The 14,426-nt window shown below is 45.5% G+C and overlaps 1 protein-coding gene across 1 annotated transcript; it reads left to right on the forward strand.

The window, feature by feature from the left end:
- The first annotated feature begins 1,361 nt into the window (after window positions 1-1,361).
- On the forward strand, window positions 1,362-10,797 carry DCAF7 (DDB1 and CUL4 associated factor 7). The gene is made up of 7 exons (XM_061563232.1): window positions 1,362-1,912; window positions 3,822-3,974; window positions 4,802-4,913; window positions 5,226-5,344; window positions 5,923-6,132; window positions 6,424-6,541; window positions 6,859-10,797. Exons 1-7 carry the CDS (start codon window positions 1,766-1,768, stop codon window positions 7,029-7,031), a joined length of 1,032 nt encoding a protein of 343 aa, XP_061419216.1. The 5' UTR covers window positions 1,362-1,765; the 3' UTR covers window positions 7,032-10,797.
- Window positions 10,798-14,426: the final 3,629 nt, after the last annotated feature.

A 14,426-nucleotide genomic window follows, 5' to 3' on the forward strand; every position in this document is an offset into this window, starting at 1 on the left:
AACTACCAACCCAACTTCTGCAATCAAACTTCAAACCAACATCCATGTCTTTATTATCACACAGGCAAAGGAGTTAACAAAAAATCCAGTGATCCTTTCCAAGGGGACGCGAGCCTTGTTCGCCGTAGTCAATGTGACCTTTGCAGTGCATTGGGAATCGCGTAACTTCGAGGGAGGCGGAGGTTGGTGGTGCGGAGGGGGGGGTGCGTGGTGGTAGTGCGGGGTGGTGGTGGAGGTGGTGCTGGTGGTGCAGGGTGCTGGTGGTGCTGGTGGTGCAGGGTGCTGGTGGTGGTGGTGCAGGGTGCTGGTGGTGCTGGTGGTGCAGGGTGCTGGTGGTGGTGGTGCAGGGTGCTGGTGGTGCTGGTGGTGCAGGGTGGTGGTGCTGGTGGTGCAGGGTGCTGGTGGTGCTGGTGGTGCAGGGTGCTGGTGGTGCAGGGTGCTGATGGTGGTGCAGGGTGGTGGTGCGTGCTGGTGGTGGTGCGTGCTGGTGCAGGGTGCTGGTGGTGCAGGGTGGTGGTGGTGCGTGCTGGTGGTGGTGCTGGTGGTGCAGGGTGGTGCTGGTGGTGGTGCGGGGTTATTGTCCGGGCCGTAGTGGGCAGGCGCACGAGGGGCGAGCGACTCCGCCATGTTGGGCCGGGGCCGGCTGAGCGCCCCAACAGCGCGCCGCGTCACTCAGCAGCGACGCGACGCCGCCTCACAACGCGGGCGGGGGCACCCCCCCCCCCACTCGCCCCCCCCCCACTCGCCCCCCCCCCCACTCGCACCCCCCCCATTCGCCCTCCCCCCCACTCGCCCCGCTCCCACTCGCCCCCCCCCACTCGCCCCCCCCCCACTCGCCCCCCCCCCCACTCGCCCCCCCCCCCACTCGCACCCCCCCCATTCGCCCCCCCCCCCACTCGCCCCGCTCCCACTCGCCCCCCCCCACTCGCCCCCCCCCCCACTCGCCCCCCCCCCACTCGCCCCCCCCCCACTCGCCCCCCCCCCCACTTGCCCCCCCCCCACTCGCCCCGCTCCCACTCGCCCCCCCCCACTCGCCCCGCCCCCACTCGCCCCGCCCCCACTCGCCCCCCCCCCCACTCGCCCCCCCCCCACTCGCCCCGCCCCCACTCGCCCCTCCCCCCACTCGCCCCCCCCCACTCGCACCCCCCCCATTCGCCCCCCCCCCATTCGCCCTCCCTCCCACTCGCCCCCCCCCCACTCGCACCCCCCCCCATTCGCCCCGCCCCCCACTCACTCGCCCCCCCAACTCGCCCCGCCCCCCACCCCATTCGCCCTCCCCACTCGCCCCCCCCATTCCCTCCTAACCCCTCCCCCTCTCTCCTCCCACCCCCTTCCCCACCCCCTCCCCCTCCATTGAAGCCGCCAGGGAAAGCTTCCCCCGAGCAAGATGGCCGCGACCACGGCCTGTGACGCGCCGCGCGCTGCAGTAACCCGGATGTAGTGCGGCCTAGGGGGGACTTGCAGCGAGTCCGCGGGGTCGAGGCGGCGGTGTTGGTGGCGTTCGCTCGCTCACTCGCTCGCTCCGGGCAGGGGGTTTTCCTTTCTTCTCTGTTTTGTTTTGTGTCTGTCACCCACTCACCCCACCCACCCGCACAGCTCGCCTTTGTCCGGACGCGTTCGCCGTGCGTCTCGTGAAGAACGCCGTCCTCCTCGCTCGCTCGCTCGCGCTGCGTTGGCGTCGTGCACGGCCGGGCCCCCCGGCAGCGAGTAGCGGCAGGGCGCGCGTCTCCCGCCTTCCTCCTCCGCCGCCTCCTCCTCCTCCGCCATGAGCGGCATGCACGGCAAGAGAAAGGAGATCTACAAGTACGAGGCGCCATGGACGGTCTACGCCATGAACTGGAGCGTCAGGCCCGACAAGCGCTTTCGCCTGGCGCTCGGCAGCTTCGTGGAGGAGTACAACAACAAAGTGCAGGTGGGTGGAGAGGAGTCGGGGGGGGGGGCGCCCTTCGTTATCGTCATCATTTTGCCGTCGACTCATCGCGGCTGGCTGAAGGCCCGCGGCTTGTTTGACCATACTTCGCCGCGCTGGTAGAGTGCGGAGAGGGAGGGAGAATGGGTGGTGGTTGTAGATGCGACCGTCCGCTTGGCAGTCGAGCGGCCGAGCGACTGAGCGAGATGATTTTATTCGCGACCACCGATTCATCGCAACCTGCGCTTTTAGTCTCCGTCTGTGCGTGAAAACCAAATCGTTTAGCTCGTCGGCCTTCTAGGTTGGGCCATCCCATGTCTTCACCCAGCAACTATTGTTTACTCACTAACTCCGTATAGGTTTCGCTCTTCCGGATCTCATCAGCAACACAATGAAATGTGGATTTAGAGGGCGCCAAGATGCTGTACAGAAACAGTGGGCAAGTAGCCCACGTCGAGGCAGTCGGTCAGAGGAACAAGGAAACTCTTGAGCCTGGGACTAGGAACACACGGGCAGAGAGAGTTTCCAGACTACGGCGTGGGCCGAGGAGAATGACCGACCTCCCTCGCCGATAGTCAAAAGCAAATTCGCAAAAGCAATACCGCAGGTTTCACCGGGTGTCATCGATAACCAGGTGAGCGCCCGCTGAAACACGCTCTTGTTAAAGGGAGAGAGCCCAGTGGAACGATTCGCGGATCACGTGAACCGAATACATCCGACGATATTAATCGAAATCTATTATTTTAATTGGCTTTCTATTGGTGCTCTTTGGTGTCCACCCACATGCTCACACACTCACACACTCATGAGTGGAATTTCAGAATCGGTATATTTATCCTGGAGAAATGCGATGAGCTATGAAGCTCTTTTTGTTACAGATGACAAGCATACCAAGAGCCGTGATACTTGATGTGAACACTGACATCCCTTGACATAACGGAACAGATACGCACCTGCAAAGTATTTCGGAATCATTTTGCCATGTGACAAATCACGTATTGTATAGTCAGGGTTCGATAAACAGAATTTAGTTTTTTTTTACGAGCAACTTTTCAGGAACGTATCTGTTCTCGTATTATCGAGGGATGTTCGGAATTCGAGATGCGTTCCTATGGAATGAAGCAAGGCCCCAAGATATAATAAAATCATACTGAATGCAGCAAACCTTTAAAAAAATGCACTGGTAAACCCATCATTTTTTGGTAAAATATACTGGGCTCAAGATAAGTCGCAAAATAAAAATGTATACCGTGCAGTAATTTCCACAAACTGATGCATTGCCATAAATCACCCTCCCCCCAAAATGAGAGATCCAAAATCCCGTAAGTGCAAATTTAATGCAACGTATATCTAATTCCTTCTATAACTTACAAGTAACGTTTTAGCGAAGTTCCGTTTATTGAGTTGCCGAATAACGAGACACGAACTGTCATGAGCCATTTTTACGAATCCAATTGTATGCATGTATTGTGAGCTGACCTGGATTAACAAATGACAAGTCCACAGTTAAATTTGGGCCACAGCCTCAAATTACAAATGTAAAAACATTTTAAGATAGTAAAATGTGATCAAGTGTAGAAAAACGCGGCAAATTTCAGAATTGAAATTCTAACCGGTAGAGAAACAAACTTAAACTTAATATATTATGCAGTCAAAGTAAAACAGCAAATCAGTGTTATGTTTTAACAACAATGTAATAATTTACCAGTATGATATGTAAAATGAGGTGTAAAGTATTGTTCAAGAAAAATGCTCATTTGTCTAACAGAACTGACGAGGGAATTGTTACGTAAGAGATGCAATATTATTCCACGTATGAGGGTCATTTTTGTCAAAATAACAATGTCCACATTTAGTATTTACTCTTAGAAATAACAGAAATATTGAGTCATGTAAGGGCATGAATTTGCAGGTGGTGGGGCTGGATGAAGAGAGCTCTGAGTTTGTGTGCAAGAGCACCTTCGACCACCCGTACCCCACCACAAAAGTGATGTGGATTCCCGACACCAAAGGCGTCTTTCCGGATCTGGTGGCAACGAGCGGCGACTACCTGCGTGTGTGGCGGGTGAGGCATCGTTTTATGCACAGAGGTCTCATCCACCGATGTCCCTTTAACAAACACAGGTCTCTCAGTCTCGATCATCAAGTCTATTCCACCAACATTTTTCTTGGTCTCACAGTAAGGTCTCATCCACAAAGGTCTTGTCCACCAAGGTCTGTTAACTGATTGTCTACATTGAGGTCCTTGTTAGTCTCTCTAAAGTGCTTCCACCAAAAGAGTAATGTCTCTTTTTAGATTATCTCATTAACAGAGGTCTGTTGTTTCCATAGACGTGTCTTGAGGCTCTCCACCAAGATCATCCTTGCTCTGTCACCTATCTCATTCAGTCATGATCACTGTCTTTTTTGCGATGGTGGCTATGATTCAATGACTCCCATGGGACTCGGGGACTGATTTGAGTTCGGACGTTGAACACTCGAGCATAGACACTTACTTGACTTAGACACCAGCTGACACCTTAACCGATCACTCATCCTGACCGCCCATTTACATAACCTCTATCCAAATAACCTCGAGGCTCACACATCCCAGTAGCTTGTCCAGCCCAAACACTCAATCATTACAGTTTCTCACCTAGGCCAGCCATCCAACCCACACCAGACACTTTTTTTCCCTCTACCTATGATCTCTAACACTAAGCATTTTAAACTTGAACTCAGTGGAGTGAACTTAATGGTGAACTATAAATATAATATTTTACTTACAAAGCCACATTAACCAGCGGTCATTTAATTTGCCAATCTTTCTCAAGTGCTGCCAAGCGTGTGAGGGAATGAGCAATGACGTCTTTAGCTGCCAATGTTGCCACGCCTACCTGCCTTTGTTCCTAGGTGAGCGACTCAGAGACTCGGCTGGAGTGTCTGCTCAACAACAACAAGAACTCCGACTTCTGTGCACCCTTGACGTCCTTTGACTGGAATGAAGTCGATCCAAATCTTCTTGGTATGGTTATTCATTTTTATTTGTAAATACAGAACATAAATGGTACTTTGTTGTATAAAAAAATTACTTGAAGTCACTGTTCGGACCTAATGAAATAAGTCCTTGTCAGAGTAAACTGTTGCACAGTATGGCATGGTCTTCTGATTTTTCAAGTACCCCAAATAATGTGTACAACCCAGTTATTGAATACTGTTAAGTGATTTTTCAATTATGGCATATGCTGAATTCACCAAAAGTGTTTTTTTTAAAGGTTTCTGAGCTGCAATTTCTCACATTTAATAATCGTGCACTGTTGCTGGCTTTTATTTTTAGGCACATCCAGCATCGACACGACTTGCACCATCTGGGGGCTTGAGACTGGCCAGGTGCTAGGTCGTGTGAACCTGGTGTCAGGCCATGTGAAGACGCAGCTCATCGCTCACGACAAAGAGGTCTGCACCCTCCTCACAAGGGACTCCAAAGTCACTGTCATTCCAGTGCATGGCGGTGCAGTTGGCAAAGTGTGCCCAACAATCGATGGCAATTTAGAGCATATAATGATAAAAATATTTCAATGGTTTATTATTTGTGTGAGGTATGATTAAAAGTTTATGCAAGATATAGGCATCTTGTTTGCAAACATTACCTTTAGCCTAATGGTCATAATGAGACAAAATAATCCAGACAGTACTAGCAAGATAATAAAAATAAGACACATTTATACTGAATCGTTTACCTCCAATTGTGGCGATTTATTGTACCATAGATGGGAGTGAATCATTACCTGCCTAACAGATTCCAGGGCACTTCCAATAACAAATATGATGCCTGTATTCCACCATTGAGTGGTACAGGACCACTTCTTGGGGTGCCCTACATTTTGTATGCTCCTGAAAAATAATTTTGTTTTCTACCATTGGCATTATTTTACCAGATTGCAATGTTGAAAAAAAACCCCACTATCGTATACATGAGTAACCTTAAAAACCTGCACGTTAACGAGACATTGCTCGGCATTGCGTGAGTGCAGGTGTATGACATCGCATTCAGCCGGGCAGGCGGTGGGCGCGATATGTTTGCGTCCGTGGGCGCCGATGGCTCCGTGCGCATGTTCGACCTGCGCCACTTGGAGCACAGTACCATCATCTACGAGGATCCGCAGCACCGGCCTCTCCTGCGGCTCTGCTGGAACAAGCAGGACCCCAACTACCTGGCCACCATGGCCATGGATGGCCTTGAGGTGCTCCACGCGTGTTTGTGGTCATGGGTGTGAATATTTGTAGCAGCCGAACTGTGGGTCACTGTCTGGACATGTTTGTCACTTCACACCATGATGTGCATCTCAATGGTATCGACAAGGCACTTGTTTTATATATGAGTTTAGTACAACCATTCCACATGCATGTTCATGCTGTTCCAAAATACCATAACCTTTGAACAACGTCGAGCATTGTAAATATCTGTTTGCACTCCAGTTAGTGTGCAGTGGTGTCGTCATTAACATGCGCGTGTCCTGGTGCTGTGCGTGTAGGTCATCATTTTGGACGTGCGCGTGCCCTGCACACCGGTGGCACGACTAAACAACCACCGTGCATGTGTGAACGGCATTGCCTGGGCCCCACACTCCTCTTGCCACATCTGCACAGCTGGTAGGTGCACACGAACACACAAACACCCACCTGCACAACTGATAAGATGCTCGCAAACATCTGCATATGGCCAGGGCCACTGAGAGGGTGGGGCGACAGATGGGGCAGTTTGTCCTGGTCCTCAGATCTAAGGGGTCCTCCGATTTAGCCAAGGAATTCTCAGAGGGATCCTCAGGGTGTAGGGAACCTCATCGGGTCTCCAAAGTTTTTTGGTGGACCCACTTATGCAACACAAGCATGTGAAAAAGTGCCCAAATTTGTATTTTTTATTATAACAGTGATGTTCTTTGTCATCTTTGTCCCTGTGCATGCTGCAGCTGATGACCACCAAGCGCTGATCTGGGACATCCAGCAGATGCCCCGTGCCATTGAGGACCCCATCCTGGCCTACACGGCTGAGGGAGAGATAAATAACGTGCAATGGGCCTCCACGCAGCCTGACTGGATCGCCATCTGCTATAACAACTGTCTGGAAATCCTGCGCGTCTGAGTGGAGGCTGCAGTGCTGCAGGTGGAGCGATGTTGGAGGTTTGATGGCTGCAGCGTACATGGGGCTAATGTTTTGGGAAAAAGTGTTGACTATGCGCGGTGTAGAGGTGTGGGTGGGTGAGTGCGTGACTGTTCATTGGTAGTGTTTCTCGAGATGGACAGAGGAGGGCTATTCATGGTGACGCAGCAAGGAGTTGATCACACTTTGAAGGCATTGAATTTTGGTTAGTGGCATTTTCTTCCGGCACGTTTTGGCAGTGGTTTAATGGATTGCAGTGACTATCGCCGTGTGAAGTCTGGTCACAATTGTGTGACAATGCCCAAAGGTGTTTTCACCCAGACGTTCTTCAAATTTCAGGAGCATTTGAATTGGTAATGCCTTCTGGTCTATGAATTGTATGGTTTAGAAGCTATTGATATTTCATTTAGGGAAATGATTTTCAATTTTAAGAAATGAGGAAATCCAAAAGTTGAAAAAAGTAGCTAATGGTGGCAGCCAAGTCTTTCTGGGTTCATATAATTACGGCATATTTAATATAAATAGCATTTTATCACCCTGTTTATTTAATTATGTGGACTGTGTTTGACACCTTGACCCTGCAAAGTATGAACTGCCACATTCGGCTTAATCTTATTTTAATTATTATTAAATGCAAGTGTCATTACTGTCAGAGGAACAAAGCCTTGTGTTTTTAAAAGTGCTATGAGATAAGCATTTTTATTATTTCCATTATTTTGGTCTGGACAACTTGCAGCTCATTTGCCGCAATTTTTATTTCAGCATTTTCTTTACTTAAATTGCTGTAATTGTGAAAGTTTATTATCGTCATGCTACACACTTGGTCGAAATGAGTGCCACATTGATGAGCCGACCCATTGTAAATGTGGTGCTGATGTGCAGTGTGGGTCACTTAAATGGTGGCAGATTTCTTGCAAAAAAGACATTGCCAATGCCTTCCTATAAATTCATTTCAAATCCTGTCTCCCTGGTAACAGTTCTCCTAATGAGTCTTTCCCATCTTGCTGATGCAGTAAAACTGGATAGTCAATAAATGATCGGCTGTGGTGGCTTTACCTATTGTAGAGTTGCATTGCAGCTTTGTGAAAGTGTAGGTTGAAGTGTGTATCAGAACTGTGCGGTTACAATGATGAAGGCTTTGCATTCAGCACTGTCGTCTTTCGTGCTCTAGGTTTTAAAAAGAGAGTCGTCTTCAGTTGGTGGTGATAGTTCCTTTGTTTCAGTTGCAATCTTCTTGAGTTATAAAATAACACTGTTGTCTGTTAAAATGTGTCCAACAGTGCAGGGAAGAGGTACATTCAAACTGATGTGCACAGTGGTTAAATCTGTCTTGTGCAAGCTGGCCTTATTCTTAGGGACCATCCAGACGTACTCTGTGAACTGATAGTACTTAGTAGTGTGTGAACACATTCTTTTGTATCTGGGAAGGTGGTGGGTGCTGTGTCAGCATAGCTTGAACCATTGCATATATTGTCACCTCTCAATTTAAACAAATTAAGCCAAACTTTCTTTTGGTCAGAAAAAATTATGAATTTAAAAACACAATAAAAATTATTAAAGTTGTGTCTTGGTTAAACCTAAAATGTAAAACCTGAAAACATACTTGGGTAGTGGGCAGGATGCAGTTCTCTTAAGTTTTTGTTGTGTAGTTTCTGTCAGTCACATGAAAGATCGCATGTTCAGTGAGCAGCATCTGCACTGATTAAAAAAAAATGATATTGCTTCGTACTATACATTAGAAAATAACTGTTGTGTTTTGAATACCACCAACATAATTTTCCATGTTACATTCACAAATGTCAATCAATACACCTTTATTGGTGTTCTTAGACTTTGCAATCAGTCTTACTGATTTTGAGTTGGAGTGCATGCCAAAATGATATTTTGCATAATTGTCTTTGTGCATCGGTTATGAACATTCGTCCTCTAAGCTGATAATTTAGAACAACCTTTCCTCAACTACAGCCTTCAGGACCAGCTTTCAACTCTCGTTTAATCTTAACCACTCGACACACTCGTGGTGCACGTGCATGTGGATTTAAATTAATTTGGAAATCTGCGGCAAAGTGGAGCTTGAGAATTTATATTTGACAACTTCTTTTTAGGGTGTGCATGTAAAATGGGCCATCAACTCGAAAGTAGTTGATTTCAAAAAAATAAGCAATGTCAAATGTGTGTTGGTACATCGGTGTGTCCGTTCCACCGCACACATTAATTCTGTGTGTTCGTGCATCGTTCATTGAGAATGCTTCCAAAACATTTAGGAGTCGCCATTGTTCACGTCAGGTCAAAGTCGGCAGTGTCTTATCTACAATATACTGTAGCTACTGGTAATATGTATATGGTTTGTTTTGTACTGTAAATAGTAGTCCTGTAGTAATATTTTAAATCTTGTAGGATATGCATTGAGGTTTGATAGTGTACCAGAGCTTTCATGTATTTCCAAAAAAAAACGTAATCACTTTGTGCTGCAATGCTGATTGTGAGCTATTTTTAAATAGTTAGCATATTTAGAGGGTTTCAGTTTACGTTTTACATTGAGTATTTTACCGAGCTTCATCGTAATTTTTGTAAGCAAAACTTTGTTATATAGGAATAATTCCTGAAGTGATTAATATTTTGTTATTGGGCTTCCTCAAGCATTGGGAATGCAGTTTTGTTTTTGCAGAATAACAACAAGGAAACTGGTTTAGCACGGAAATTATATAAAGCTTGTAATGTATGCATGACATTTGTACGGTGCATTACAACAAAGAAGCTTGTTTTTCACTCCGATTTTCCTAAATATTATTAGTTGTGAAGGTTTAATTGTATTGTAGCTTGACTTGAGGCATTCACAAGTTCTTCATTTGGTGAGGCCATCTAATCAAAATCCGTGATTTCTATCAAGCAGGAAGTTGTTTCAAAGGCCTGGGATTATATATCTGTTTTGAAATCTAAAATGAAAGTACAAACAAAAGTTTGATGGCAACTTTTGTCCTAAAAATAAAATAATCGTTTGTGTTGATGCTGTTTTGTACAATGCATGAAGACACCAAGTTAAGGCAGCAGTTTACTAAACTTAAACATGACATGTTCAATATTATTTAATCATAAGCTTTAACATGACATTTTAATTAATTGGATGACCCTAAACTTTAACATGAGATGCTCGGTGTTGTTTCACCCTAAACTTGAACATGGCATATTCATATTCATTTGACCTGAAGCTTGAACATGGTATTTTCTTTGCCATGGAACCCTAAACTTGAACATGACATTGCCATTGTAATTTGACCCTAAACTTGAACACAACATGTTGTCATTTGATCTTTGAATGTGGTTTGGTGGCCATGCAGGATGCGACACTGCTTGCATCTACAACTTTTTATTACAACCTGCGGTAGAATAAAATAAAAGTTTTACGCAATCTTCGCATAACCAGCCTTATACGCCTTTGTTCCAAATCTATGCTCAAGTTTGTAGTATGTTACACACTCATCATTTATCAAGTCAGTATAGCATTGTAGAGTAATTTTTTATGCTTTTTGAATTGTACACTTGTAAGTTTTCAGTAGTTCCTATCGTGAAAACATGGACATTTTAATGAAATTATTTTTTGGGAAATGATTTTGTCTTGTTAAAATATTTACATTGTTTTTGTGTAGCAAACATCCTTGTGTGGTGTTACACTTATATGGATTTGTCAGACTTGTTATTTGTTTAATGTATGACGGTTTTGTTGTAAAATAAAAGAAGTACTCATCAAGTTCTTGTCTGGCGATGTCGCTTTTCCTTGTGGGAAGAATGAAAAATCTCAACAGAAAATGAAAGTGTTTTTTTTTTCAGCTGGCTGATCACAACGTGTCTCCTCGTGTATCTCTTCATGCTCTGATTCATTTAATGCTGCTTTAAAAGGAACCATGATATTTTAGTTCAATAAAAAGTGAATTGCAGTGTGTTTAGGCTTGGGGTGCTTCGTATTACTGCATAGGTAATTGAGAAATTCCACGTGAAAATTTCGACCCGCAAAAACAGAAATCGCCATACCTGTGTCGTTATTGGACAAATTTGGCCCAATTTTTTGCACCTTATTTTCCTGTAAAAAGTGAACTCTTGCAATGTGTTTAGGCCTAGGGTGCCACATATTGAGGGAAAATAGGAAATTGCACGTGAAAGTTTTCAATCCTCAAAATAAAAATCGACATGGCAACCTCTGTCGTTATTAGCCAAATTTGGCCCAATTTTTTCCACCTTATTTTGCAATCAAAAGGGAACTTGCAATGTGTTTAGTCTTAGGGTGCCACATTAAAAGAAATTCCACTTAAAATTTTCAACCCACAAAAAAATTCGACGTACAAACCTATGTCGTTATTGGCCAAATTTGGCCCACTTATTTCACCTTATTTTGCTACCAAAAGGGAACTCTTGCAATGTGTTTAGTCTTAGGGTGCCACATTAAAGGCAATTAGGAAATTCCACTTGAAAATTTTGACCCACAAAAATAAAAATCGACATACTAACCTATGTCGTTATTGGCCAAATTTGGCACAATTTTTTGCACCTTCTTTTTTATAAAAAGTGAACTCTTGCAATGTGTTTAGTCTTAGGGTGCCACATTAAAGGAAATTAGGAAATTCCACTCAAAATTTTCGACCCACAAAAATAAAAATCGACATACTAACCTATGTCGTTATTGGCCAAATTTGGCCCACTTTTTTCACCTTATTTTACTACTAAAAGTGAACTATTGCAATGTGTTTAGTCTTAGCGTGCCACATGAAAGGAAATTAGGAAATTCCATTTAAAATTTTCGACCCACAAAAATAAAAATCGACATGCTAACCTATGTCGTTATTGGCCAAATTTGGCCCACTTTTTTCACCTTATTTTTCTACTAAAAGTGATCTATTGCAATGTGTTTAGGCTTAGGGTGCCACATATGAAAGGAAATTAGGAAATTCCATGTAAAAATTTCGACCCACAAAAATTATAATCGACATAGTAACCTATGTCGTTACTATGTTGTTGGGTGGCGCCTATGGCACCCCCCTAACAACACAGCCTACGGCGGCCCATCCAACTCCATCGGCCCACCCGGCTCCGTTGGCCCACCCGGCTGTGTCGGCTCACCCAGCCCCCTCGGCTGCATCGGCTTCCTCCGTCGGCTACCTCGGCTCTCCCGGCCCCCTCACAAACGGCCCCGCCAGCCGTTGCTGGGAGCGCACCGTGGGAGCGCGAGCCTCAGGCGGCCATCAGTGGAGAGTAAGGGGCTCCCTCAGGGCAGCAGTGGACGGAGCACGGCTCTGCCTCACTCTCACCCGTCTCTTGCTCGTGGGCACGTGACACACTTCAACCAATCCGGGGGCGTACATGTTTGGGAGGGGCGCACCACTGGTTGGCTGTTTGCTCGCGGTCACGTGATGCACTTCAACCAATCCGTGAAGCGTTAATCACAGTCACAGAGTGACAGAATGACAGAGCTGGGTGTTTTTTTACTTATGTATTGGCGAAATTTGACCCAATGTTTTGCAACTTATTTTGCTATCAAATGGGAACTCGTGCAATGTGTTTAGTCTTAGGGTGCCACATTAAAGAAAATTCCACTTAAAATTGTCGACCCACAAAAATAAAATTCGACATACTAACCTATGTCGTTATTGGCCAAATTTGGCCCAATTTTTTTCACCTTATTTTGCTACCAAAAGTGAACTATTGCAATGTGTTTAGGCCTAGGGTGCCACATATTAAAGGAAAATAGGAAATTCCATTTAAAATTTTCGACCCACAAAAAAAAAATCGACATACTAACCTATGTCGTTTTGGCCAAATTTGGCCCACTTTTTCACCTTATTTTGCTACCAAAAAGGAACTCTTGCAATGTGTTTAGGCTTAGGGTTCCACATATTAAAGGAAATTAGGAAAATCCACGTGAAAAATTTTCGATTCAGAAAATTAAATTCGACATATGTCGTTTTCGCCAAATTTTGCCCAAAATTTTTGCACCTTATTTTCCTATAAAAAGTGGACTCTTACAATGTGTTTAGGCCTAGGGTGTCACATATTAAAGATAATAGGAAATTCCACGTGAATATTTTCGATCCTCAAAATAAAAATCGACATAGTAACCTTTGGTCGTTATTGGCCAAATTTGGCCCAATTTTTTCCACCTTATTTTGCAATCAAAAGGGAACTCTTGCAATGTGTTTAGTCTTAGGGTGCCACATTAAAGGCAATTAGGAAATTCCACTTGAAAATTTTGACCCACAAAAATAAAAATCGACATACTAACCTATGTCGTTATTGGCCAAATTTGGCACAATTTTTTGCACCTTCTTTTATATAAAAAGTGAACTCTTGCAATGTGTTTAGTCTTAGGGTGCCACATTAAAGGAAATTAGGAAATTCCACTCAAAATTTTCGACCCACAAAAATAAAAATCGACATACTAACCTATGTCGTTATTGGCCAAATTTGGCCCAATTTTTTGCACATTATTTTCCTATAAAAAGTGAACTTTTGCAATGTGTTTAGGCCTAGGGTGCCACATATTAAAGGAAAATAGGAAATTCCACGTGAAAATTTTCGATCCTCAAAATAAAAATCGACATACTAACCTATGTCGTTTTGGCAAAATTTTGCCAAATTTTTTCCAAGTTATTTTACTATCAAAAGGGAACTATTGCAATGTGTTTAGTCTTAGGGTGCCACATTAAAGGAAATTCCACTGAAAATGTTCGATCGACGAAAATAAAAATCGACATGCTAACCTATGTCGTTATTGCCCAAATTTGGCCCACTTTTTTCACCTTATTTTGCTACTAAAAGTGGTCTATTGCAATGTGTTTAGGCTTAGGGTGCCACATATGAAAGGAAATTAGGAAATTCCATGTAAAAATTTCGACCCACAAAAATTATAATCGACATAGTAACCTATGTCGTTACTATGTTGTTGGGTGGCGCCTATGGCACCCCCCAAACAACACAGCCTACGGCGGCCCATCCAACTCCATCGGCCCACCCGGCTCCGTTGGCCCACCCGGCTGTGTCGGCTCACCCAGCCCCCTCGGCTGCATCGGCTTCCTCCGTCGGCTCCCTCGGCTCTCCCGGCCCCCTCACAAACGGCCCCGCCAGCCGTTGCTGGGAGCGCACCGTGGGAGCGCGAGCCTCAGGCGGCCATCAGTGGAGAGTAAGGGGCTCCCTCAGGGCAGCAGTGGACGGAGCACGGCTCTGCCTCACTCTCACCCGTCTCTTGCTCGTGGGCACGTGACACACTTCAACCAATCCGGGGGCGTACATGTTTGGGAGGGGCGCACCACTGGTTGGCTGTTTGCTCGCGGTCACGTGATGCACTTCAACCAATCCGCGAAGCGTTAATCACAGTCACAGAGTGACAGA

This window comes from Lethenteron reissneri, chromosome 31, assembly GCF_015708825.2.
Source record: "Lethenteron reissneri isolate LAM-NWPU_2019-01 chromosome 31, ASM1570882v1, whole genome shotgun sequence".
Lineage (NCBI taxonomy): Eukaryota > Metazoa > Chordata > Hyperoartia > Petromyzontiformes > Petromyzontidae > Lethenteron > Lethenteron reissneri.

Bases quoted from the DNA above. Each gene is read 5' to 3' on its own strand.
- DCAF7 (XM_061563232.1), top strand. From the start codon at position 1,766: ATGAGCGGCATGCACGGCAAGAGAAAGGAGATCTACAAGTACGAGGCG. The intron at 4,914-5,225 runs GTATGGTTATTC...TTTTATTTTTAG, and splicing joins AGTCGATCCAAATCTTCTTG to GCACATCCAGCATCGACACG. The intron at 6,133-6,423 runs GTGCTCCACGCG...CTGTGCGTGTAG, and splicing joins TGGCCATGGATGGCCTTGAG to GTCATCATTTTGGACGTGCG.